At 49.2% G+C, this 24,757-nt stretch overlaps 12 protein-coding genes across 12 annotated transcripts; 4 read left to right on the top strand and 8 right to left on the bottom strand.

Annotated features, from left to right (window-relative positions):
* Positions 1–73: 73 nt before the first annotated feature.
* On the bottom strand, positions 74–1,794 carry AFUA_4G12200 (ribonuclease P protein subunit p40). Its single transcript, XM_077804654.1, has 7 exons — positions 1,502–1,794; positions 1,291–1,435; positions 1,156–1,218; positions 1,002–1,103; positions 798–944; positions 406–742; positions 74–342 (listed from the first exon to the last, which is right to left on the bottom strand). Exons 1-7 carry the CDS (start codon positions 1,643–1,645, stop codon positions 114–116), a joined length of 1,167 nt encoding a protein of 388 aa, XP_077660796.1. The 5' UTR covers positions 1,646–1,794; the 3' UTR covers positions 74–113.
* A 629-nt stretch (positions 1,795–2,423) lies between these two features.
* On the top strand, positions 2,424–3,961 carry AFUA_4G12190 (uncharacterized protein; the record flags this gene model as incomplete). The annotated part of the gene is made up of 3 exons (XM_077804653.1): positions 2,424–2,748; positions 2,829–3,141; positions 3,260–3,961. Exons 1-3 carry the CDS (start codon positions 2,561–2,563, stop codon positions 3,959–3,961), a joined length of 1,203 nt encoding a protein of 400 aa, XP_077660795.1. The 5' UTR covers positions 2,424–2,560.
* A 449-nt stretch (positions 3,962–4,410) lies between these two features.
* Positions 4,411–7,722, bottom strand: AFUA_4G12180 (putative C6 transcription factor Prf; the record flags this gene model as incomplete). The annotated part of the gene is made up of 8 exons (XM_746520.2): positions 7,544–7,722; positions 7,340–7,372; positions 6,962–7,258; positions 6,586–6,877; positions 6,013–6,532; positions 5,441–5,932; positions 5,151–5,390; positions 4,411–5,082 (listed from the first exon to the last, which is right to left on the bottom strand). The coding sequence occupies exons 1-8, from the start codon at positions 7,551–7,553 to the stop codon at positions 4,411–4,413; spliced, it is 2,556 nt and encodes an 851-aa protein (XP_751613.1). The 5' UTR covers positions 7,554–7,722.
* Positions 7,723–7,801: 79 nt separating this feature from the next.
* Positions 7,802–9,725, bottom strand: AFUA_4G12170 (mitochondrial 54S ribosomal protein uL2m). Its single transcript, XM_746521.2, has 2 exons — positions 8,355–9,725; positions 7,802–8,289 (listed from the first exon to the last, which is right to left on the bottom strand). The coding sequence occupies exons 1-2, from the start codon at positions 9,465–9,467 to the stop codon at positions 8,188–8,190; spliced, it is 1,215 nt and encodes a 404-aa protein (XP_751614.1). The 5' UTR covers positions 9,468–9,725; the 3' UTR covers positions 7,802–8,187.
* A 341-nt stretch (positions 9,726–10,066) lies between these two features.
* AFUA_4G12160 (B-type cyclin nimE) lies at positions 10,067–13,365 on the top strand. Its single transcript, XM_746522.3, has 5 exons — positions 10,067–10,961; positions 11,018–11,103; positions 11,217–12,470; positions 12,527–12,665; positions 12,723–13,365. The coding sequence occupies exons 2-5, from the start codon at positions 11,095–11,097 to the stop codon at positions 12,818–12,820; spliced, it is 1,500 nt and encodes a 499-aa protein (XP_751615.2). The 5' UTR covers positions 10,067–10,961; positions 11,018–11,094; the 3' UTR covers positions 12,821–13,365.
* A 23-nt stretch (positions 13,366–13,388) lies between these two features.
* On the top strand, positions 13,389–14,557 carry AFUA_4G12150 (HIT family protein; the record flags this gene model as incomplete). Its single annotated transcript, XM_746523.3, has 3 exons — positions 13,389–14,063; positions 14,132–14,231; positions 14,286–14,557. Exons 1-3 carry the CDS (start codon positions 13,776–13,778, stop codon positions 14,555–14,557), a joined length of 660 nt encoding a protein of 219 aa, XP_751616.2. The 5' UTR covers positions 13,389–13,775.
* Positions 14,558–14,684: 127 nt separating this feature from the next.
* AFUA_4G12140 (tRNA (guanine-N2-)-methyltransferase) lies at positions 14,685–16,623 on the bottom strand (the record flags this gene model as incomplete). Its single annotated transcript, XM_746524.2, has 5 exons — positions 16,338–16,623; positions 15,294–16,315; positions 15,039–15,244; positions 14,859–14,955; positions 14,685–14,709 (listed from the first exon to the last, which is right to left on the bottom strand). The coding sequence occupies exons 1-5, from the start codon at positions 16,455–16,457 to the stop codon at positions 14,685–14,687; spliced, it is 1,470 nt and encodes a 489-aa protein (XP_751617.1). The 5' UTR covers positions 16,458–16,623.
* Positions 16,624–16,764: 141 nt separating this feature from the next.
* Positions 16,765–18,848, bottom strand: AFUA_4G12120 (putative histone deacetylase SIR2). Its single transcript, XM_746525.2, has 5 exons — positions 18,482–18,848; positions 18,090–18,400; positions 17,476–18,030; positions 17,239–17,418; positions 16,765–17,180 (listed from the first exon to the last, which is right to left on the bottom strand). The coding sequence occupies exons 1-5, from the start codon at positions 18,732–18,734 to the stop codon at positions 16,998–17,000; spliced, it is 1,482 nt and encodes a 493-aa protein (XP_751618.1). The 5' UTR covers positions 18,735–18,848; the 3' UTR covers positions 16,765–16,997.
* A 152-nt stretch (positions 18,849–19,000) lies between these two features.
* Positions 19,001–20,419, bottom strand: AFUA_4G12110 (ACL4 family protein; the record flags this gene model as incomplete). Its single annotated transcript, XM_746527.2, has 2 exons — positions 19,001–19,810; positions 19,866–20,419. 2 exons carry the CDS (start codon positions 20,417–20,419, stop codon positions 19,162–19,164), a joined length of 1,203 nt encoding a protein of 400 aa, XP_751620.1. The 3' UTR covers positions 19,001–19,161.
* A 429-nt stretch (positions 20,420–20,848) lies between these two features.
* AFUA_4G12100 (RWD domain-containing protein) lies at positions 20,849–21,627 on the top strand (the record flags this gene model as incomplete). Its single annotated transcript, XM_746528.1, has 2 exons — positions 20,849–20,915; positions 20,984–21,627. The coding sequence occupies 2 exons, from the start codon at positions 20,849–20,851 to the stop codon at positions 21,625–21,627; spliced, it is 711 nt and encodes a 236-aa protein (XP_751621.1).
* A 645-nt stretch (positions 21,628–22,272) lies between these two features.
* On the bottom strand, positions 22,273–23,817 carry AFUA_4G12090 (LYR motif-containing protein; the record flags this gene model as incomplete). Its single annotated transcript, XM_746529.3, has 4 exons — positions 23,795–23,817; positions 23,211–23,629; positions 22,977–23,137; positions 22,273–22,905 (listed from the first exon to the last, which is right to left on the bottom strand). Exons 2-4 carry the CDS (start codon positions 23,257–23,259, stop codon positions 22,273–22,275), a joined length of 843 nt encoding a protein of 280 aa, XP_751622.2. The 5' UTR covers positions 23,260–23,629; positions 23,795–23,817.
* AFUA_4G12080 (E2 ubiquitin-conjugating protein MMS2) lies at positions 23,658–24,742 on the bottom strand. The gene is made up of 5 exons (XM_746530.2): positions 24,429–24,742; positions 24,284–24,363; positions 24,097–24,222; positions 23,957–24,036; positions 23,658–23,902 (listed from the first exon to the last, which is right to left on the bottom strand). Exons 1-5 carry the CDS (start codon positions 24,499–24,501, stop codon positions 23,842–23,844), a joined length of 420 nt encoding a protein of 139 aa, XP_751623.1. The 5' UTR covers positions 24,502–24,742; the 3' UTR covers positions 23,658–23,841.
* Positions 24,743–24,757: the final 15 nt, after the last annotated feature.

Below are 24,757 nucleotides of genomic sequence, written 5' to 3'. Positions count from 1 at the left end.
TGGTTTGAACGATAGCTTAACTCGAACGATAATGGATAGAAATTGTCCTTAAGTCTGGCGCATTCGTTACGAAGGGTTGAGAACTTTATCTGTAATCGATAGTCATTGTACCATTATAAGACTGAGGCTCCCACATACTCCCAGCAAATACAAAACCGACTGGTCTTGGTCGGCGCGTTCGCTCTACTTTCTTGTATGTCTCGGGTACTGTCAGTCTGTTCGGATCGCGGCAACAACATGATAGCATATCCATCCTTCGCTTCCACTGCTTCCCTTCCCAGTGCACTCGAAGACAGCGCAAACCATGTTGATGCTGGCGAGGATTTTGACGCGGTCTCACGCCTAGTAGGCAACCGAGTCAGCAGAGCCGTTGTATTCAGGTGTAGATGGCAGAAGAGGGCTTACAGCATAGTGATGAACAGATCTAAGATCCAGCTGGCGGGGAGGAACCCGTGCCATGTCAAGGAGACGAGGTCTACGGTTCTGACCGGTCCGTCATCTGGGACGCGGTAGCGGCTTAGGTATGGATCAATTTCGTCGTCTTTTGATACACGCGGAGACCCCAGGGCTACCATTGCCAGCCATTCAGAGAGATTCTGTGAATCCTCTTTCAGAATACTTTCTGAGGATGCTTCTGTGAGGGTAGTCTCGCTGAAAGAAGGAGTGATGATGTCGCGGTAGTGGGTACGGGAAACAACACAGTCGATGATTTGTGGATGATTGCCTTTGAGGGTGGGATCTCCTTGTTTTCCTTTGTTACTTTTGGCATGAGATTTAGAGATTTGAGTACTTCGTACCTTCAGAGATTCCGGTGAAACCTGGTGCCAGGTCGTGAAAAAGCCAGGCTACGGAATGGTCAAGGACGTTTTTAAATGCCCAGACAATTCTGTCGAACCCCTTCTTGCCGTGCAGCATCGAAGGCAGTCGCAGATTTATTTCCACAACTAGTGATTTGATTCGTCAGTTTCTCAGAGGCGCAATTATGACGGGGATTGACACACGATATCGCTCTTTGGCATGTTTCCTTCCTCCGCTGCGAATCGGTTTCCCTGTCAGTCCTGTTCGTTCGTAGACCTCCTTGCCGAGCTCTAATCTCAAGATCCCTGAAGCTTTGTTAGTTTGAATCCAGCTGCGCATCTTCCTGAGCAAGCGTACCGTCCTTGAGAGTGTAAATGTTATCTGAGCCTGACCGTCCCTCGGATATCATGAGGATATTGCCTGGGTGAGAGGTTAGAACCAATGGAGATCGCTTCGCGACGAGGTCATGAAAGACAAAAGGGAACGATGTACCCGCTTTGATATACGTATTGAAGAAGTCTCCCTCAAGCAGTGCAGAAGGAGACATGAACACCCTCGCATATCGAAGCTTTTGGACTTTCGCATCCAACGAGTCCTTGATGCTTGAATAGACCTCTTCTGGTAGGAGGATCTCTACCTGTGCTCGACGATTAGTTTACCATCGCTTGGAGGTCCACAGAAGATTTTTATTTCTTGAGCTAACCGTGTGCACAAATGGATGATTCGCGATAGCTGAAAAGGGTGACTTTTTAATTGGTGGCTGTTTAGGGTCGACAAATGCAGGCAATTGCGCTATGGTGGTGAAGCATTTTTCACGCCTGGACGCGTCATCGTCGAAGTGCAACATGATAGGAAAATACCCTGCCAAAAAAGTTCAAAATGTACGTTGGAAATTCTATCAGAGTATAGTCTCATTGATAGATACTCGAAAAGGCGCTTTATGCTTGGATGCTTTGAGAATGTGTTGTCGTGGTGCCGTTTGGGTCGGAAAAGTGTGATTTGTAGATAGACAGAGCTCGCGGACCGGAAACTCCTTCAGCCCTATAAAGGCTACCTTTCGCAAGTATCCAGATGGAACAAAGTCTTTTGATTTAACTCCTTGGGTATAATCGTCTAAGTCTGGGTAGCAATTCTCCATTGTCTGTATCATATGGGCTGAATCGCGCGTTTAGTATTCAGATGTTGCTATGCACAGTGAGGTTCCTTCACCAAATATATCGACAGAACATCCAGCGATATCCATGAAGGATTTGTCGATCTCCTGAAGCAGTCAAAGTATTGTTCTCCAGGTGTAATAACCATAAGCACTTGACAAAAGGAGGAGACCGTCACCTATTGAAGGCCATCCAAGTACAATTGACTTTGTGAAGACAGAGTACGTAGACTAAATAGCGATCTGATGACAACGAACAGGAACCATCTTTAAACGCCAATCATCGAGGAGACCTCGTATAGATCTTATGCAGTAGATGTGACTTGAACCTCGACTAATCGATTATTGCATGAATTGCCCTCAACTTCATAACAAGGAAATCGCTTGCTCTAGATTTTTCTGCCTGAGGCACGAATCCTATCTTAGCCTGATAAGTGCAACAGACGATTATCGATTGCTCCCAACGTTCTCATGCGCCCTTTGCTGAGCAATCCTCTGCAGTTGACCCGCTATCAATATTAGTCTGGTCTTGTATATATTTTGGGCTTTCTCTTGCCACTCGCGAGGGTCAACTCCCAGTAGCTCGAACCACAGCCCTTCGGGGCATGCATGTGGGTGTCCACTTGCTCTAGGGTGTCGCACACAGTTCTGCCCGCAGCTCCCTCACAGCAGGAGCAAGCGATGGCTCCTCCTCCACGACGAAATCTCCTACCAAAGGAGCGATTCGCTTTCGCGTTCGGTAGCCTCAAGACTCAAAGCTATCATGACCCCATTGCAAGGGGCCCTGGGTCCCATACGTGCGTCTTATTTTCGCTCACTTGGTGACCTCACATTCAGAACCCCCGAGCTGACCGCGGTTGTCGCTTCTCTGCCACAGTATCCGCACGATAGCGTGGAACCCTACCGGACAGCTCATTGCTACAGGCTCGGCCGATCGAACCCTTCGCATCTGGAACCCCGAGCGTCCAGCAGTCAAATACTCGACGGAACTGCGCGGCCATTCCGCGGGCATCGAGAAAGTGTTATTCAACCCAGTTAAAGACTCGGAGCTGGCGAGTTGCTCGACGGATGGTACCGTCAGGTTTTGGGATGTGCGATCGAAGACTTGTGTAAGCCGTCTCGATGTCGGCGGAGAGGCATTCACGATGTCCTGGTCGGCGGATGGCAGGATCCTCATGGCGGGAAGAAAGGTGTGTTGAAAGAACCCATGCTTTACACTTGGGTCTTCGGAATTCATCAACACGAACTCGGAGCATGAGCCATGGGAAAGCGACGTGTCGAAAGCGGACTGACTTTTTCGGATCCCAGGATGACACCTTGGTCCCCATTTCGATAGAATCGCCCTCTTCATCACATATTCTGACAGACGGCATCACCAATTTCCCCCCTACATCATCTCCGACTTCAAAAGAAGGAACAACAACCTACACCGCACTAGAATCCCATCCACAGCCCGTCCAGACCAACGCAACGACCTTCTCTCACCATATCCCCACTCCCACCTCTCCCGACCTGCATCTCTTCGCCACAACAGGCGAAGGCACAGTCAAAATCATGTCGTACCCGTCCTTCGATGTCCTGCACACCCTTCACGCACACACATCCGCATGTCTCTCTATAGCCCTCGCGCCGACAGGCCGGTACCTCGCCGTCGGCGGCAGCGACGCTCTGATCTCGCTCTGGGATACAACGGATTGGATCTGCCGGCGCACAGTCTCGAGTAGCAACGGGGGGGCAGTTCGTGGCGTAAGCTGGAGCTTCGATGGGCGTTTTGTTTGCGGCGCCTGCGACGAGGTAGGCTGCGGCGGGAACGGCCTGGAGATCTTCCATGCTGAAACAGGAGAGAGCGTCTACACGGTTCCTACGGGTGGCAGCAGTGCATCTGGTATTCCCACTGTTGCATGGCATCCCTCGCGTTACTGGCTTGCATATTCGACCACGGCTGACGGGCCTGGAAGTGCGGGTGCCGGAGGACTGAAGATTGTCGGTGCCGCTGGTGGAAGCTTATGAGGCCTAGTATTCCATGTTATGGAGCTTCCCCAGCCTTGCTCGTCGTACTGTAGGATGTAATAGGTCTGGAAGACTGATTTGTTGGCGAAAACTGAGCCGGATTATGGAATGTGGTATCTTTGCTCCTGGATGTGTTGCATTGGGGCTATTTCTAAGTGATGAATCCGGTATGTACTGATAGAACATTATACAAAAACACGATATTTCCTCCATACCTTAGATGTTATCATGTACATCATGAAAAGACTCCAAGTAGTCATATACACCGAAACTCCAAATTTCAAGACCACAAATCGTGACTTAGCCGTTACCAGACACCTGCCCAGCGTAAGGGTATCACGAATATCCAGCAGATGAGCTTAAACACTCAGTCAAATTCCAGACCTGCGTTTTTGAGAAGGTTGCAGGTTGCCTCGACAATGGTGACCGTCGAAGGTCGCCTTCTCGGTTTAGCCTTGGTTTCGCCAGGCGTCCCAGTTATTGGAATTGAGGAGTTCTGCCCACTGGGTCTCGCTGAGAGACCCCGTTGTCCCGGGAGTTATATTGGTATTTTCTCCGTTGGATGTCTGCATAGCAGCAATATCCCATGATGGAGGAATGGGAAATGGTGGGTCTGGAACAGAAGTATCGAGAGATGATATCGCGTCGGTTGAAAAGATAGTATCATTGTACGCAAAACCGTCAAATTGCCCAGTATTCGCGGTGCCCGATGGCGCGTGCACCGACTCACTGCTACCGAGCGTATGGCTGGGTGTTCGATTCGAGAAATTGAGGGGCGAATGTTGTCGTACCTTTGGCGATGATGTGCTACTAGCGCCGACGTAAGATGTATTTGAGGAGGATTTCACAGCCGACGATGTTGAGCCTTCTGATATCGGATTTCCATTGTCGTCGAAACCTGGCGAAAGATCCATATCTGTCCCCGAGCCTACCGTCTCAGGCCCGGAGCTGAGATTATATGACGGGTCAACGAAAGATTGCGAAGGTCCAGCCAGTGGTGCACCCCCCGAGTTCTGGCCCTGCGCTGGTGTTCGCCTTTGGCGATTTGGAAGTGAGGCGGAGGGCTGGAACTCGTTGTGAACAGGCAGTATGGAGGCGCAGTCTTTCACAAAACTAGGAACCTAATACAAGGTGAGATTTGCAATTCCAGTTTGACATTGTCCATTGAAACTGTGGTGTGTGGCCTTACCCTTTCCAGCGGCGTCTCACCCGTTGGACGCCGAATATCGCGGAACGCTGTTCCCTCGATGTCAACGTCCAGCTGTACAAGAAATGACTCCGTCATGGGGTTCTTGTTCTTCAAAGCATCAAGAGCTGAGAAGAAAAACTGCAAAGATGAACGAGCAGCCGAGTCATCGGGCCGCGACTGCAGATACTGCACGAAGACCCGGGCGGCGACGTACACACAGAAGGACATGAAGGGATTCATCTATGGCAAATTAGCGCGGTGGACGCTCAACGAAAGGTGGAAGGACGAACAAGAGTCAGATCTGTATGACTGATCATTTTCATGATGCTCGAAATTTGGTCCGCTGCAACAATGCACCTCCGCTTGCTTTCGGTGATGATCTGATCGGGCATCTTGTTCTTCTCCGCTTTAAAAATGGCAGCTTGGTGTAGACAAATAGTCGACGTCTGGATAGCCATGTTGCAGAAGACCACATTCGGGTCGGCTATTCCAGCTGGAAGCCGCAGATGGCTGGGCATTGTCAACGCGAAATGGAGTAAAATATTGTCAAGACATCTGTGCCTTTTCCAATACTCGCCATTTAGATCGTGGTCGTTATCTTGCGGATCAGGGCGATGGAGGTGGGCAAGGTTGCGACCGAACATGCTTGACAGCAGTACAACACTTGCGAGAGATGACAGAGTCGCGATTCCTTCCCCTCGCATAACGCTGCTGAGACGTAGAGTACGCTCGGGTTTACTCTTAACAAACGATGTTTCACTGGCGGGTAAATTCGTCATGATCTATCGCGCTGGTCAGTAATTGCTGTCAATCAGGCTGTAGCCTGTAAGGGAGCCCTGGGGAAATAAGGTACGAAACTGACATCTCTTTCATCAATAATGACGGGCCATCCGGTTCCGGCACTAGCGTAGCGATCAATGCAGAATGCCATCCAGAAGGTTCTTCGTCGCTCTTCCTTTTCTGTCCAGTCTCTAGGTGGTGGTAGCGATTGCTTCACTTCGGGACCCAAACCGTCTAGCCGATTCAGGCCCATCATGAGCGCCAGTCGTGTAGCTTTGCCGCTACTGAGCCACGCTCGTGGGAAATACATCATCTTGAACTCGTATGTGCTGATCAGGAGCCATGTTTGGCAGTGTGCCAGAGTAACAATGCTCTCCCCGAAGCCTTTCATTTCATCCAGTTCAGCGTATTTCCTCGCCCGCTGATAGAAAAGAGCATGCAGGTTTGAGTATTTGTCGCTCACAGAGGCTGCATGACACCAGGTCATATACTGTAGACACACAGCAGGTCGTATGTTGTAGGCTAAGTTCATGGCTGCTAGATGTCTCGGACGATGCAAGAAGGGTAACGAAGGATGCACTTTGTCGAAATAGATTTGGTTCCTGTCAAGTCATGAGATAATGATATAGAGATGCGAGAAATGATATAGGCGTACAATTCATCGATAACATCCTGAGTTGGCAACGGTTCCTCGAGTCCCAGACCCAACATATCCCAACCAAAGTTACCCCCGGTATGGAGTCCTGACGGTAGGTATGCCTGAGATAAAGGCTGATGCTCAACTATTGGCTGCGGAGGTGAAAGAGAGGTGTTGAGATCGGTTGGGAGTAAGGGAACGTCCGGTAAGTTCGTCATCTCATTTTCATTCGACGCTGGATTATGGTTATGATTTTCTTGAGTCTGGGCGGCACTCGGCTCTTGGGTTCTTAACAGGTTCTCGACCTGGGCTTCACAGGGACTAACATTAGCGATATGCAATGTGCAGAACCTCCTGTTTGGAGACAACACCAAAAGGAAAGGATATCACGTACCAAGCCGAGCTTCCAGCTGCTTCACATAACCCCGCTTTGGACCACTCTTTTTGCGAACCTCATCGTAAGCACATTCATGACCTAATCGGGAGCAAGTCCCGCAGCTCGGCCTCTTTCCATCGCATCTCAGCTTCCGTCGCCGACATACAACACATGCGATGCGCTTGGTACGAGGAAGATGGAGATTATCCGCGTCGCCATGGCCAGTGGATGCTGGTGGTGCGTCATGGTCTGTCGTTGTAGGCCGTAACTGGGAGGAAGAAGAGGTTATGCTTAGGAAGTTCTCGCCGAAGAGATCTGCCATGGCTTGGTAGTAGAGCAGAGGTTGGTAAAAACGTATCGCTAAAGATAAGCCACTGGCTCTCGGGACTATGCGACTCGACAAACGCGCAAGAACGGAGGTTTCACGACCTCAATGACGAAGAACGAAAAGACATACCAATACAGCATTGGAAGGCGTGAAAGTGAGTTGAAGAAGAAGAAAATTTAGGAGAGAAGTGTCATGCTCAGGTCGAGAATAGGCAGTCAGGAAGATTCGTTGGCGTTGATCATTTTAGGTTGGTGACGGGCTGACAGCGCCACGAATCCCCATTCTAGAACTGATCACCCCGCGTCCTCGAAAAAGCCAGCCTCGAGGCACTCGTAATGGTCTGTGTTATCAGCCTAAATGAATTATGAGCCATATCGCATCGAGTTTCTTCTGGGAGCCTAGATACGACAAGCTGTTCCTGAGAGTGGTGGCCTCGTTATCAACAGAAGCCACCGTCAGCCATATGAATGGCGTAATGTACGTCGGTCTTGGCTTAAAGTTCCCTGAACATGCTTCACAGTAAGACAAATAGGGTCTCAAGAGGAGATCTTTTTCTCCAGTGAATTCTGTGTATTTCGACCGCATAAACGTGATAGCCATGGCAAATGTATGGAAATACAATCTATCATCCATAACAGCGAGGTAATAATCACAAGAAGTTTGGAAGATATCGAAGACAGCATGCCTGGCGCCCGAATCGAGACAAAATATGATACAGTGTGAGCGGAGGACCCATCCTCCGCATTTAAACATGAGAATACTCGAATACAATGAGGAACTGAAAAGAAGAAGAACATGTCACGATGCTGAATCAGCGACACAGCCTTTGCGCTTGTCTACCCATTGGAATTATGGATAAATAGTCCCCCGATGCAGTAAAGGCGGGGAGAATGACGACGAACACAGAGAGAGAAGCTCAGTTGTAGCCTCTGCGACGCTTGCCTTGGTTGCGGACTCTCGGGACCACCACTGCCTTGTTGATCTTCCACTTGGGCCGAGTTTTGTAGCCGGATTTGGCCTGCTCAAGGCGTCAGTGAATGAATATCATAACGCATTCAGTCCCGCGATTACGCATGTACATACCGGTAGACCCCAAGGACTCTTTGGATCAACGTTACCCTTCGACTTACCACGTCCACCACCGTGAGGGTGATCGGCAGCGTTCATGGCCACACCACGGACTGTGGGACGGATATTCAACCAGCGTGCCCGACCCGCCTTACCGAGTTGCCGATACTGATGGTTAGGATTGCTGGCCACTCCAACCGTCGCGCAGCAGTCTTTGTGAATAAGTCGAACTTCACCGCTTTGGAGACGAATGGTGACATGTTGAGCGATACGTTCTTGCTTCTGCTTCTCCCGTTGCGAGAGGGGTTTCTGAACTTCCGTTCCATCTTCCTGGGTTTCTACTTCGTTGTCCCTGGTTTTAGTATCGCTGCCCTTTGAGATGACAGTTGCGTAGGTGCCCGCGCTCCGGCACAGCTGACCCCCCTTGCCGGGACGAAGTCCAACGTTGAATATCAAAGTACCTACGGGAATCATGTGCAAGGGCAAGCAATTTCCTCTCCAAGCGGTCCTGGCAGCGAGAACACCAGGATCAACGGTACCTCCCATGCTCTTCCAAAGATCCTCCGGAATACCAGACATATAACTCTGAACAACGTCGCCCGCTCTCATACCTTCCGCAGCCAGGATATAGCTCAGCTTCTGGGTTTCTTGGCTGCGCACAAGTGCGATATGGGCACTTCGCCCAGGGTCATGTTCAATGCGTTCTACCAGATGCGGCCCGGGAGCAGTTCGTGCAAAGTCGACAATTCGAATGCGACGTTTGTGACCACCACCACGGTGCCGAACAGTGACCCTACCCGTGTTGTTCCGACCACCCTTGCCCTGGCCCCGTTTGGGGAATGTCAACTTGTGCACCGGTCGTCCCTTCCACAAATGGTCATTGATTGGCCTTCGCAAATGTCTGATACCGGGAGTCCGTGGCTTGTACTTTCGCAGGAGAACGCCAGCATCATCACGGGTTGGTGGAGGGGCAAAGGCGATGCTTGGATCGAAGGTGGAGGTGGATGAGTCTTCGACTGAGGGCTTCTCTTGCCCGTGGATGACTGTTGCATATGCTCGTGATGAGACTGAAGAAAGGCATCTAAAGGGTAGGCGAAGACCCGTTAAAGCGAATCGAGGTTGAAGCATGATGTTCAGTTGTATCTCGATAGATTGGAAATATTCTAAGCGCTGCCGGAACTGCGAGATTCGGACTGCGTAATTTGAGAAGCAAGTAAGCAATCAATGGTGAAGCATAACCACTCAATGCTAACGATACAATTAGAGACAAGACCGAGACACCAAAACCGATGACAACACTCCTTCGCCAATGGGAGTGTCGTCGTGATCTGCTTGCCCTCCGGAAAATTGCTTTCGACTCTTCGGTGCGGATGTGGCTCGCAAAAGATCACCTGACTTACTGCACGGCCACCTCACGCAAATTGTGGCACAGCACTGAGATCACGGGACTGCGCGACACGAAAACACGTCCAACAGAAAGTTCAAAGGTTCAGCCGGTTGCTGGGCAACAACGTAATGTTTTGGTGGTTGGGCGCGCCCTGGATTACAACTGCGATGGCGTCTGTCCTGCCTTCCTGCCTGGGGACAAACTTTTCAGGCATCGATACTCGTTTGACTGGGAGCCTCCACAACTGTACATAATCGTTCATTTGATGACGATATCTATACGGAGGTTTTCGTATTCATACATTACCTACCTACTTTCCTTGTTTCCTTCTGGTTACCTTCATTGCATCCTAACGTGTAGAGAGCTGTCACTTTATGAATATAATGGAAACAATCCAGTATTTGAGTAGGTATATTTAATATGCCTCATCAGTTGGAGCACCGTCGAAAATAATAATTTGGCAGTCGAACTGGCAGCCCTGTAGCAGGTACCTGAGGTTTCAATACTTTTTCTTGTCCGTCCAGTGAATATCCATACAATACCTAGGTATTCTAAGATAGGTATTACCTTACCATCTGTGAGACTTCCTTCTATTACCGTCACACCCCTTTCCGTCCGTCTTTACTTTGGCTCTTTGCGGTGTCTCATAAAGTGCCTTGTATATCTCTTTTATCAAACGCCATTCTTCGCTCATCAATGATATTAATTGAGCCAAGTAGTTCATACTTCATACTTTATACGAGGTCTGTCAAGACTGGCGCTTCTATCTTCTACGCGGTATCTTCATCATACAACCGGGTGGTTGTGCTGTGGGGCAGCTTTGCCAGCTTAGTTTGTTTCCACGCTAAGCGTAGGGCCAAACATCGCCTTTGCCCTGTCAACTTTACCAACCTTCTTTACACCACCCAGCAGTACTGCTTCTTCAAGACAGCGAAAAGCACCTCGAAAACACGCAATCACCAGTTCTTCGCGTGTCATCTCTAGCCATCGAGGCATTTCATGAGAATCTGCTCGCCGACACGAAGTTCTACTTGTTTTGCACGCCCGAATAGGACGTGATTTGAGACCTCAACAGGTTCTGTCAACAACATCATTGGACCCATATATGCGACTATTTTTGACGACTCTGCAACAAAATTCCCTTCCACTAACTAGGAATTCTCCTTCAAGTTGAATTGCTGGTCATTGAACGCAATTCCACGCGTGGTACGTGCAACCTGCGCCTTGGCTCTCAGGTATTCTATCCCCACCGGGGTGATCTCCTGGAATGCTGACTGGAGAGCTTCTGCAGGTCGACAATAGCTACAGTATATCTCCTTTCTTTTTCCTCCGCTCTCCTACGTACTTCTTCCTCTTCTTTTCAGCATCATGCCTCCGGTAAGTTCTCCCCATGAGAGACACGCGTAATACTTCTACGTACCATCTTTCGAAAGCCATTGTGCTCTCCGGTTTGATGATCTGCAATTGTATTCTGATTGAACTTGTAACAGGCCCGAGGTCTTCGTACGCGAGGTACAATGAACGAAAATGACGAGAACGGGCCGTCGACGCGTCTGACACGGGCAAAGGCCGCTGCTCTGTCTGCAGGAGATGTTCCAACAACCACTGCGGCTGCCAAAAAGCCCCTTCAGAGCAAGAAGGCCGCCACCAATTCGACGACAACGGGAACACAAAGAAGACGTGCTGCGCTTGGAGATGTCAGCAATGTTACAAAAACGGAAAACGGCGAGGCCAAGGAAACGAAGAAAGCCGCGTCTGGCAAGGTCGGCTTAACGTCGAAAGCTACCATGCAGACTGGCGGTATTCAAAAGCTGAGCCGGACCAACTCATCGCGTACCGCCTTGGGTGCCAAAGATAACGCGAAGAAGGAGAAGCCTGCGGTTGAGGGAAAGCGTCCCGGAAGTGGCTCTGGTATCGGCAGCACACAAATGAAACGGACGTCCAGCCAGAAATCGGTACAGGAGAAGTCCCTGCAGGTTGAGGAACCGCCGCGCAAGAAAGTCGAAGTCGAGAAGAAGACCACCGAGAAGAAGACAACAGTGGAGGTCTCTACAGCGAAGGAAGATGCTGTGATTGCCACTGAGCCCGAAGTCGCCAAGAAGCCTGAGGACGTAGTCGACGACCTGGACACTGAAGATTTGGACGATCCTCTGATGGCCGCTGAATATGTAGTGGAGATCTTTGACTACCTCAGGGACCTGGAGTTGGAGACATTGCCCAACCCTCACTACATTGATCACCAACCCGACCTCGAGTGGAAGATGCGTGGCATTCTTGTCGACTGGCTGATTGAAGTTCACACACGCTTCCGTCTCCTCCCCGAGACACTTTTTCTCGCTGTGAACATCATCGACCGTTTCCTTTCCGCTGAAGTCGTCGCCCTTGATCGCCTTCAATTGGTCGGAGTTGCAGCCATGTTCATTGCTTCCAAATATGAGGAAGTTCTTTCACCCCATGTGGCCAACTTCAGTCACGTTGCAGACGAAACATTTACAGACAAGGAGATTCTTGATGCCGAACGCCACATCCTAGCCACTCTCGAGTACAACATGAGCTATCCCAACCCCATGAACTTCCTCCGTCGTATTTCGAAGGCAGACAATTATGACATTCAGACTCGTACCCTCGGCAAGTACCTCATGGAGATTAGCCTTTTGGATCACCGCTTCATGTGCTATCCTCAAAGCCACGTCGCCGCAGCCGCGATGTACCTTGCTCGGCTGATCCTGGAACGTGGGGCTTGGGTAAGGACCCTCGCACTTGTGAGGCAGAGTGACTTGTAAAAGCTAACTCAAACTAGGACGCCACCCTAGCGCACTATGCTGGCTATACCGAGGAAGAGATCGACCCTGTCTTCCGATTGATGATCGACTACCTTCACCGTCCTGTATGTCACGAAGCGTTCTTCAAGAAATACGCAAGCAAAAAATTCCTCAAGGGTAAGCTCTTCAAGGTCATGCCGTCGGAATCCAACATGAGCTGATCGGTCTGCCTAGCCTCCATCCTTACCCGGCAGTGGGCCAAGAAATACCATCACTTGTACATTGATAGCGCACTCACAGAACCGTACAACTTCATCAAAGAAAGTGAATAAACGCGCATTGATGTTGTGCTAGCATGCTGATCATGGCCTCGATATGCCACATATCTCCGTGTTAGAGCAACGGGTTCAATTCAAGTTATATGTCGGCATTTGTTTGTTTGTGATGGTAAAAGGGCACCTCTTGCATACGGTTATGACGGCATTTCTGTTTTCCAGTTTGCGTACGTTGGCATTATCCGCTTCTCTCGGGGTGTCTGGCGCATCGTCTGTTTAAGTTATTTCAGCTCGTTTTGGTTTCGGCACTGTCTTCGGGGTTGTTTCGCACAAGCTTTGATTGATACCTTCTACACATTTCTCTTCTTGCCCGCCTACGGGTATCACAACTGTTGAAAGCTTTAGGGTTGGAAATGTACTTCCACTTGACTTATTTTTGGTTCGATCACCTTACTAGCCTTCCGTATGCGCCGAGTGTCCGTTGTACGCAGCTAATTCGGAGTGTCAAAGTTCTGTTGAGATGCATGGATCAGCAAGAAGCGTAGCTATAAATAGAAATCAGAGTATAATATATATTCAAACAATTCTGCATTTGCCTTTAAGTTTTCATTTAGATTGTTGAGTAGCTCTCACTACCAGAAGTCCAACATGGGGTAGAGCAACACCACAGATCAGTATAGGATGGTTAGGTAGCTGAGAAGATCTATAGCCGAGGTCCCTAGTGAGGAGTATCACACCGAATCACTGATGCCGGCCACTCTGAATTTATCAGGTCAGAGGCACAACCATTCCAAATCGGTTGAAGTGTTGGAGTCACGATCTTCCTGGTACATTGACTGAGAGTCCATAGCTTTTCTACTTGTAGAGATACCCTGCTTTGAGGCCAATCGTCCCCTCAATGCACCCCGGCAGTTGAATCTCTGCTCCAGACTACCAAGCGCTCGCTACCATACCTATTGATGTTCTCATAAACAAAGACCCAGTCTAAGCTCTATTGAGACAGAGAAACAAGATGACTGTACCGTCGTCATCCGCGTCATGCCCCTTCTGCCGCATCGCAGCAGCATATCCTCCCATCCCTCCATCGATATTCCGTCCTCAGCACAAACAGGATAGCGCACAAGAATTAGCTATCATCCCCACAGATACGACGCAAGAAACGCATGCGCACCTTGTACTCTCGACCCCATATGTCCTGGCCTTTTTGGACATCATGCCATTGACAAGGGGCCATGTTCTCGTCGTCACGAGAGATCACCACGAGAAGCTGAAAGACATGGACGTGGAAGTCAGCAGAGAGGTCAGTATATCTTCTAACCTTTGCCTCCGGGTTACATGAGCAAAACCCTAAAAGATACGGTCACGCAGATCGGTCAGTGGCTCCCTATCATCTCGCGGGTCGTGATGAGAACTATCTTTGGCACAGAGACAGAATCAGATTGGAGTTGGAATGTGGTGCAGAATAACGGTAGGCTATCTATCCACTTTGTCTGGTTAGAGCACTGGCTCATGCATCGAACAGGCATCAGGGCCGCGCAGCAGGTTCCCCATGTGCATTTCCATGTCATTCCCCGGCCGCCGTTGGACCCTGCGGCTACTGCAGCCAAAATGAGTTTCGTAATGTTTGGTCGGGGGCAGAGGGATGAGCTGGATGATGATGAGGGAGAGACGTTGGCCAAGGCGTTGAGAGAAGAGCTGGCAAAGGAGGTTCGCCGAGTGGAAGAGAGGGAAGGCGTTGATTTAAATGCGGCGGCTACGGAGGTGCGTTATCAGAGGATAAAAGGGAAGCTGTGAGATTGCAGCCTTATGCTGCTCTTCATTATATCTGTGTTTATATATGCTACCTACGTCGCGTTCTATCCTGTGAGGCTCTCAAACAGGGCTTCCAGTTGGCCCTATGTGAGGTGTGTCTTTTAATGCATTAAGTGACAAGGATTGTGGGATGCCTTTGTATTTTTAAGCAAACTTTCGTCTTATTAAGATACATCGCTTTCTGTACCGGATTTAGCCTTGGAATTGGGGTTCTTCATGAAATACTGAGCGTCTGTTAGTCATATATTCGCTGCAGAAGTAGGACTGAAGGAAATGTCCCCACCTTTCTCCTGAAGGCATTAAGCTCATCAGCATATATTCCCTCTGAATCGGCTTTCCTTCGTCCCACAGAAACGTCTGAGGTCTCTCCCTCTGGGAGTCTGCGGTAAGTGATAAGGCGTCGGGACCCTAAGATGCCAAATAAGACATGATGCTCTACAGAGCGCTCTTCCCAGAAACTTACAGTTGTTGAACGGCTGAACAGAGACACACACAACCTCTAAGTTTGGATGCATCGGGATGGCCAATTCCCCTTCCTCGTCGCTGGATGCTGGCATCCACATAGCCAACCGTCCATTTGTAACTAAGGTCCGCGAGGCGAAGTTGAGGATGTCATTCTGCATGGCCTCGAATCCGTAAGGTTTCTTCGGCGCAATGTAGTCCGGCCGCCTTAAGATGCATCAGTAAATCATGTCTCGATATGTCCTTACGAACTTACAAATGAGCTGGAACCCCATCGATCAAGACCTCTTCCTTCCCACGCCCGTCGCGAGTTCCCAAGACTCGAAGTCCTTCACGGACACCGTAAGGAGGATCACAAGTGATGCCATCTAGGAACTGACTGGAGCGAAGAGGCGTATTTGTCAGATCGGAAGTAAAGACGTCCACGAATTTGCTTTGAGTGCCATATTGCTGAAAATTCGACAGTACTCCCATCGGCTTACCCTTCCCCATCTCTTTGCCGCGAAAGCTGCGTCCGTCAATGTCTGAGCCGAGAGTCAGGGCGCCAAAGTGTGCAGCAGCAACGCAGAAGCTTCCTGTTCCGACAAACGGATCAAAGAACAGCTTCCCTGGCGCTGCATGGGCCATATTAGCCGTCACTAGGCTCAATTCAGCGTCCATCGATGTGGTGCTGATATACCGGCGCTTCTTAAGGTCGTACTTGTTGATGGCCTCCCGGCTACTGTTAGCAACCCAGCGTCCGAAATAGATCTTCTGCGGAGTTTGTAATTCAGCCGGCCGTGTTTTACTTGGTGAGGTCGTCCTCTTTGAAATTGCAACGTCTGGGATATACTCCTCTAGCACCCAGAAATCCTCGTCTGGGTTTTTCATCCGAATGGGACCCTGGAAGTCAAGATAGGCGAACGACTGGATAATTTCTCGTTTCTCTTCATTACTTCGCTTTCCGGCAAAGCTCTCGATGGTGAAACGGAATGAGACCTCCTTGTAGTTGTTCCAGCGATGCTGAGTCCGCCTGCGAACGTCGCTATGAACTTCTTCATAGTTAGTGCCTTGAGCCCAGAGCTCGAAGATATCCTTCGCTAGGATGCTACGAGCAATGAGTCCTCGTGCCGCTTCCTCATTTGCCAATTTGACAATGCAATATGGTGACTGCTCTTTTCGGTCAGCTATGCATATAATGTGATATCTCTGCCGAATGATGTAGGCGCGGGGAACAAAAATTCCAATCTGAATACCCTCCAAGATCGTTACACTCCGAACATGGAAGGGAACCGCAGCCTGGGGAAAACCTGAAAAGAACACCTACAAATTCATTATAAGAAATAATCTCAAGGTCGATTCCAGCCAGAGCTGCCAGTGCTTGGATCTCCGGCCGTCGAAAACTTTCGTGCACTTGAGCGAAGCGGATCAAATATTCCATTGCGATGCCACCACGCCAAGATGCGGCCTTTGATTCTGGATAGGCGATATAAGAGCAATCTATCACTCCTAAGTTTGCTTGAATAGGTAAGAAAGAATGTATCCAGCCTAGCCTTGGCTGTATGGGACGTCAAATGGTGGTTGTGTCGACTGTGGTGACTTTTTTTGATCGATTCTTCTACTTTTGCCGCGAAACGGAGTCTGCTGCTCTCGGACCAACCCACACTGTAGGGAATGGGTAGAGAGGACAATACACTACAACACCTCGTCTCGATACCAAAATCTACTGATCACCTGGAAAGCAACTTCAGTGACCTCAAGGGCTTAAATCTTGATGAGGATTTCGCATCTTGCTAGCTCTAGCTCTTGTGTACTTCGTAAAAGAGGGAATATATGACAGACATCTACTGAAGTTGGCCTTCAGTTTAACCTAGTATGATCTCTGACAGATGATACTGCAAGAATATTAAAATAAACCCACAGACCTGCGCCATCCCTAACCGATAGACAGTAACAAAATAACCATGACATGACTCCGTCGCTATGCGCCCGCAACCTTAAATACATATCGTGAATCATATCCTTCGACCCGAGTAATCTCAACCTTCTCATCGGGGGGTATCATGTCATGATTCAGCTCCCAACCGGCCCGACGAGACAGCTCGGAGACTACCACATCGCAATCACCCAAGAGGTCAATATCGAAGCACGTATGCGTCACAGGCTAAGAAATGGGTCAGCTCCAAGGCCAGAATTGCCCAAGGGATTGAAGCGTAACGTACAGTACGAGAAATATAGATCTGAGGGACATTGCGTGGGAGAACACCCGGAACTTCAGCCACAGGTGCTACTTTCAACGATGTACCAATTACGATGACCAAGTCCACTTTATCACGGTCGTGATGAAGCAGACGACGGCCGAACTCGTCGGGCAAGTCCTCGCCAAAGAATGTAATGTCAGGCTATATAACAATTAGCTGTCAGTTGCTTTTAGCACCTTCATGATACTTCCTACTCACCTTCATAACGCCAGGAGTGGGAATCTCGTAATCTTCCTCCTCCGAACTGTCCTCACCGTCCTTCTTCCTGCTCTTCTGCGTTCCGTTGGACATCCGTTTCCGTTTGAGCCCTTGCGGCTTCAAAGAATCGTCTTCGAGACTCTCTTTGCAAGCCACGCATTCGGGAACAATGCCTTTTTTGATGTCGTCAAAAATCTCTTCGCCTTTCACTTTGTGATGACACTTGACGCATGTAGCCGTCGCAAAAGAGCCGTGACATTGCAGGATTTTCTCCGGCAGAATACCTGCGTTGGCCTCAATGTTGTCGATGTTTTGAGTATAATTAGTCAACAGCTTCCCTTGATCCTGCAGGAGCTTGATGAAGGCATGAGTGGGTGAGAATTTCTTCTCCGTAGGCAATATATCCTTCGCGATTGAGAAGAAGATATTTGGATCCTCACGGAACACGTGAATATCAAATACCTCCTGAGGGTCGCTTAGCCCCAGGTGTTCTAACTGAGAATAGAGTCCGGTATCTTTCGAGCGAAAATCGGGGATTCCAAGACTCGTGGAGATCTTGCCAAACTCGTCAGTACAAGATTAGCCGACCAAGCACCTTCCATCAGGAAACTTACACCTGCGCCAGTCAACACAATGATATTCTTAGACTCCTTGAGCAACCGGACGGCATCGTCAATTGTATTGTATTGAGGAAGTTTAGGCCGCCTCGAGAATTCGCGCGAAATCCCAATCGCAAGAAGAGGATGATACGCTTCGTCAGGGGCCCCTTCTAGGAAAGCTGGCGGCATGATTCCAAACGCAGTACATAACTTCTTCGCGGTGACAGTATCGCGAGCGATCGTTTCCTCAACAAATGCAGCCTTTCCGATTTCATGTAGTCGTTCGCGATAAGCAATGGCTTCTTCCAGAGTGCACGCACCCGGCACTGATCAGGATCATGGTTAGTGGAAAGACACTACTGAAGGGAGTGGCACGTATAAGTCAGGCGCATAAAGATGGAGCTTACCACCATCGCGAAGTTGCTCGTCCTTCAGTACTTGAATCGCATCTTCGTACAGGGACTGAGTTTCCCATTCCTCTCCAGAGTCACCGCTGTCAGACTCATACTCAGAATGGGACGCCTCGCCCACCACAGCTGCCGTATCTTCGGCTTTGATCTTCCTTTCCGTCTCCACGGCTGCCATATCAACGGCTTCCACTTCGACCACCGGATCCTTCAACGACTCGCTCTCCCCGCCGGACACTGATATTACGTCCATCCTGTATAAAGATTGGACACTTCCGGCTGCCTCTATGAGGGACCTCCACTCACATTGAGCTTTTTGCCGCTCAAGTCGATGGCCGGTGTAAATTTGGTTCTGGGTATCTCTGGGTAGAGCGGTCGGAGATGACTTAATCCGATTCCGACTCCGATATTGGGTGACAAAAGAAGCCAGGGATCAATGATAATAGCCACTAGTTAAGACGGGACCAGTAAACGCCGCTGCTACGTCGAAGGGGTCGGTTACAGAATAAAGGCTGGTACATAACAGTCTTGGGTGGTCGTCGAATAAACACTGCCATATCCATGAAAAACCCCTCTGTTAATGGAGACAAATCCAGCCTAGCTTTCTATGCATTAATAAGATCATCTCTATTGGTATCATAACAGATATTCATCAAACATATATGACTTGTAACTTTTTATCAATCCGCCATCTCATGGTCTTCATCTGACTCGTCCTCAATCTCATCTTCCCAATCCCCTTCCCCTTCCTCCCCTTCGGCATCTTCGGCGTTGCTGTCATCCTCCATATCCTCGCCTAGTTCTTTGTTCATTTCATCAACCAGCTCAAGAGCATGCTCCTTGAGTCTTTCATCTTCATACTGGACCAGGTCGTAGAGGGTCAAACTTTGTTTCAACCATTCGCGACTGGCAACAAGGGAAGCTTGTCGTTGTGACTCGGGCGATGCGTCTGCTTCTGCGTCCTTGGGGGCCTGTCGTTTCTCCGCGAGAAGATAAAGACACCAACCGCCGAGGTACCATGCTTCTACGCTCTGGTCATCTTCGAGAATCAAACGTTCCAAGACTTCGAGGGCTTCCAATTCCATTGCAACCTCCATGAGTAGACGCGCAAGACTGACTCGAGTTGCAAACTCCGGAACCTTTGGATCTTCAGGAGGCAAGTCTTTCCATAGCTCAAGACTTCGGGAGAGTGCGGCTCGCGCATCATCTTGTCGTAATTGGGATATCCTGATGGATGCTAGTGTCTGGAGGACTTCGGGCGCTTGAGGATCGACCAAGAGAGCTTCCGTTATGAGAGATTCGCACTGGTTTTCGGCATCTTCCTCCCAACTGGAGACTGTCAGATTACTCCACCATGAATATGTTTCGGTGAAATGCTACTCACGAGAGATCTGTCATGTAGATTTCCGCTACTCCGCAAAGTGCATTCGCCATCTTCTTCTTCTTTTCCGCCAACTCAGCAGCGGTTTGAGGGTCCTGCTTTTCCTCCAACTGCTGGATGATTGTCCTTAAAGCTGAGACACCTTTCTCAAACCACTGGACACTATCCTTCCCTCCCACTTCGCTCAATTGAGCCAGCCATAAAAACTTCTCCGCACCACCCCCTTCGGACTCTGGTATTGTGCCATTCGGGTCGAGCTCCACCGCACGTAAAAAGCATTCTCTCGCAGCATTGATATCCCCCAGTTCGACGTAGATCTCGCCGATAGTGTTCAGGGCAGATAGTTGAGCGGGGGAATTGGTGGGCGCAGAGTTGAAAGCCTGCTGAGCTGCTGCAAGCGCTGCATCTGCTTGCCCTGTTTGAAGTAAGACGACCGCTTGCTCAAGGAGTATCGCAGGATCGGCCATTTTCTGTTTGGACACTGAACCACCGGCTCGGAGAACGGACTTTTCACGCGACTTCGAAGCCTTCTTCTTGTGAGGTCTAGATTTGCCCATGGTATATTAATGGGCTGGTGTGCCTTGAACGTACTGTGGAATTATTCGCGTATAGAAGAGGTCAGTTTCGAATTATATAGATTGTCATAATAAGCATCCAACAACATGGGCTCTGTCGAGCTTGTATTTCGATAGGCGGAGAGGCATTGAAATTATTCCCTTTTCTGGATGAAACAATTTTGATCTTTTCTTATCTGTTTGCCTGGTTTGCATGCGGGACCAGAAGCAGATCGTCTATGGGCATTCCTGTGCACTCCAAGTTTGATAATAGCTGTCAGATGAGTCTACATTAAATCTTCTGGGGTCAAGACTCCCAAACTAATTCGAACGTCCGAGTGCTAGATAATATTTGCACAACTGTCTTTACTGTGTGTCTTCTGCGAAACCTACTCGCAGTACCCCACCAGCCACTAGCACATTTGAAGCAAAATGGGCCGCGAAGAGCAGGTCGAGGAGCGCGAGGTGCTCGACTCCATTTTTCCTGAAGAGATCACAGGTACAGCTGTCTTGATTTGCAGTTGGGATCATGAATATATCAGCCGCTGATTGTGAATTGACGCTCAGATATATCCGACACCGCATACCGGATATCGATTAATTTAGAGACGCCCGAAAATGACGCCCGAGGTGAAGAAGAAACCGAACAGCCAGCCCTGATTCTTCAGGTATCATACCCACCAGAATATCCCGACGTTGCCCCGGACCTTGAGATCTCGTCCCCTCCAAATGCGCCCAAGCACCCTCTGCTAGACATTCAGGAAGATCGTGAACGGCTCCTTGAAGCTTTACAGCCAACCATAGAAGAAAACCTAGGAATGGCTATGGTCTTCACCCTGGTCAGCACTTTGAAAGAAAGTGCCGAACTACTCATGGCTGAACGGGCGAACGCTGTCCAGGCCGCGAAAGAGATGGAAGCCGCGAAGGCGGAAGAGGAGGAGAATCGGAAATTCCAGGGCACAGCGGTGACTCCTGAAACATTTTTAGAGTGGAGAGAGAGGTTTAGAAAAGAAATGGAGGAAAAGGAGCAGAGGGAGCGCGAGGAGAAAGAGGCGGACGAAAAGAGGGCAAAAAAGGCACCGGTCAAAGAAGAAAAGAAGCTTACTGGCAAGCAATTATGGGAGAGAGGTTTGGCAGGGAAAGCAGACTATGATGAGGATGATGAGGATGCTATTCCGGCCGCTGTTGAGAAGATCAAAATTACTGCATAAAGAAGTAGTGGTGGTACATCTGGGTTGATTTTGCTCCAGCATTCACCTATACATATCTCATTGCATACGTTTGCTGCGAGTAGCGCTGGACACTCTTGAAGAATCACACGTGTGATTGCCCCCTGGTGACTTTGTAGACGGTTGAAGCATTTCACCTACAGGCACCCAGTGGTATCCATGCGATTCGTACCATATCAAAGATTGGGCTAATCTAGCTGTCCCCAGGACGAAAGGTACAATTGGACCCGGGTTAGACTGGTTGGTAAAACCATCCCATTAGATGCTTGCTCATACCGCAAGCTGCAACAAAAGTAGTAGAGCTGGTTGTCACTAGTTCTCTAAGAATGACCACCCAATTTCATGCTCAAAGAACTTAGAGCGACGCACTAAATGTCCGCATCAAGTATTATTGAGGTGAAATTGTTGGCCCACATTCACCATTCAGCATAGACGTTTTGATGCTGTTTGGAACTCCAGCACACGCGAGCTGCTCCGGTGAAAAGCTGTCGGTTGAGCTCACCACAGCCGAACGAGAGCGCAATCTCTCGTGTAGTGGATAAGGATATGAAGCATCGCAGATCGCAAGATCCACAACAGGAAGGGTGGTTTGCGTCCAAGGGAATATTGTTTCTCTGGTTCGACCCTTCATCTTTGGATTGACGCCTGTGTTGCTTCTTCCGCAGCCAATTTGCGCTCCGCAAGGACGACTTGCCACATCGCCTCGGCAAGCTCCTTATTCTTTAAATCTGACTCCTTTAGCTGCGTGTTCACCTCAGCCAAAGCCTTCTTGATTTCTCCAGCCCATGTTACTGCCTCTGGCTGACCAAGAGTCAATTGATCCCACTCATCCTCGTCCTTGGCGAATAGTATTTCAACACCAAGCTTGTCCCGGCGCTCTATCCGACGCCACCGCTTATCGAGTTTCGTCCGAATAACACCGCTCAGATTCTTGGGCTGCGGTTTCTTGATGCGCAGAAAAGGAATCCCCCGCGCGCTGACGAGCACAGGGACCCGACGTCTTCCATTCACGACTGGCCGGGGCCGGGAAAGAATGGGAGTGGCGTCAGGATGCCTCCGCGCAGTCGATTCTTGAAAGCGCCTCGATTCTTCTTTCTTGAGTTCTCTTTTGGATAAAGGCTTTGGTTGAACTGAGCTCGCTAATGCTTTCTGGAACTCACTGATCTTTTTTTTGATCGACTGGCTTTCCAGAACTAGTTTCGCAATACGATGGCGGTCATGTTCATTGCCCTGGGAGGCTGAATGTAGTAAGTCGAGGGCCTGGCAGATTGAACGGAGAGTGTATTAGTGATAATGCTAAAGAAGATGGCACTTCGCGACTGAGTTCGTACCTCATATCCAGCTTTCAAGGCATTGGCAGTCTGTGACGGACTTTGTAGGTTCTTATATTTACGGAACTTTTGCTGGATTAGCAACTTGGATGTTTGGAGCTCAGGTACTGCACCTGGCAATCTGCTGCACTGGCGGAGGAGTGCTCGATACAGAGCCAGGCCTAGGAGACCACTAGTTAGCTCATGTGCCAAATATGCCTCGTAATCATAAACGATCTTCTACATGATACTCACAAGCATATCGATGCGTCCCTAAGGATTTCGGGACGATGAGTCGATGCATAGCTTGATCAACTTGACACTCAGTACTTCGTAATAATTAGTTACCTTGGAACTCCATCCAGGACATGTGATCACAGACAAAAAATATATATCACGTGATGATTATTGAGCTCTATAGCTATGCTTGATGTTCGGATATCGTTCAGCCAAATATACTCGGAAGTTCTTGTCATCTATCAGTGTGAGGTAGCTTTTCATCTGCCGTCAAGCCATCTTGTCTGGGAGCAGTCGTTACGGTCTCCAGCGCATTTTTGTCCTGATGCCGGACCTTCGGAAGCATGTCTGGTTCCGTCGCCTAGGTCTATACAGTTGCACGGAGATAACCGCTAACCGAAATATTGTACATGAAGCCACCAGCGCTTCCATGGTTGCTGCTACAAAGTTAGAGTCAGATAGAATATCTGGCACGTTTCGTATTTTGTTTGCTTGAAAAATGGGCTTCTACCGAAACCACGCCAAAACCTGCTGATATGCATAGACTGTACACGCTCTAGAATTCAATGTAGTAAGGACAGAGACCTAACGTAAAAACCGACCTGTTACTCCAATGATCATTGTCTGATCCATGTACAAGGCGATAGACTCAGAAATTGGTGCCTTCTGGGGGCTGGGGAAGCTTCTTGTGTTGTGGTAGGGCCATGTATCTGAGCGATTAGTTAGCTTACTCTTACAAGGTAAATAAGAGGTCTATAACTCGCCTTCTGATCTCAAGTAGGATCGTCTCCATGGTATACTCCCGTTTCCACTGGGCCAGACAGGGGAGTTTGGCGGGATCCACCTAAGTGACGATTAGGAGATATCCTTCTCGATTGGGAGAGTAGTGGACCAAGATTCATACTTTTCCGGTCTTCTGGTCGACGCATGGTATGTTGACACGAGAAATGAATTGGATAGTTGGGGGGTTATCAGGATAGTCAGGCCCGCAATGGATCTGGACACTGTATATCCGGTTCTCATGGACGCTCTGGTTTCAGTAGGTCAGCTGGCTTGTAGGTCTGACAATCGAAAAGAGACAGAGAACGAACATGGGGTGGGCCAAGAATGGTGCCGTTCCAATTGCTCATCATCATATCCTCGCCATCCGCAAGACCGTAAGAGCACGCCTCTAAAATGAAAAGCAACATGATATCAGCGGGGTGATGCGTCATGAGAGATTGGTCGCATGCTTACCTGCTCCTAAGCCCTTCTCTCCTTTTTCAAGCTCCTCAAGAAGCCTGAAGTTTCTTGGAATCTTTGCGGCCATTGCAATGACTGTTGTTGAAGACGGGACAATACGGGTTCTGTACTAGAACAGAAAAGTTGTTGGAGAGAGCGAGATTATCCTACCTTATCAAGGCGGGAGGAAGAGGGGCACTCTCCAACGCAACTGTTAATTTTAGTTAGCCTGGGTGCCTGAGGTACTTGTCACCGCTGCCATGTTTTCGAGGAGTCATATCACGTGATGATAAACACAGCCACTTGTGTCACGTGAAACCAGTGTATCCACTGATATCTTGGCA

This window comes from Aspergillus fumigatus, chromosome 4 (genome assembly GCF_000002655.1).
Source record: "Aspergillus fumigatus Af293 chromosome 4, whole genome shotgun sequence".
NCBI classification, from domain to species: Eukaryota; Fungi; Ascomycota; class Eurotiomycetes; order Eurotiales; family Aspergillaceae; genus Aspergillus; species Aspergillus fumigatus.
This window is presented reverse-complemented; position numbering and strand designations above follow the sequence as displayed.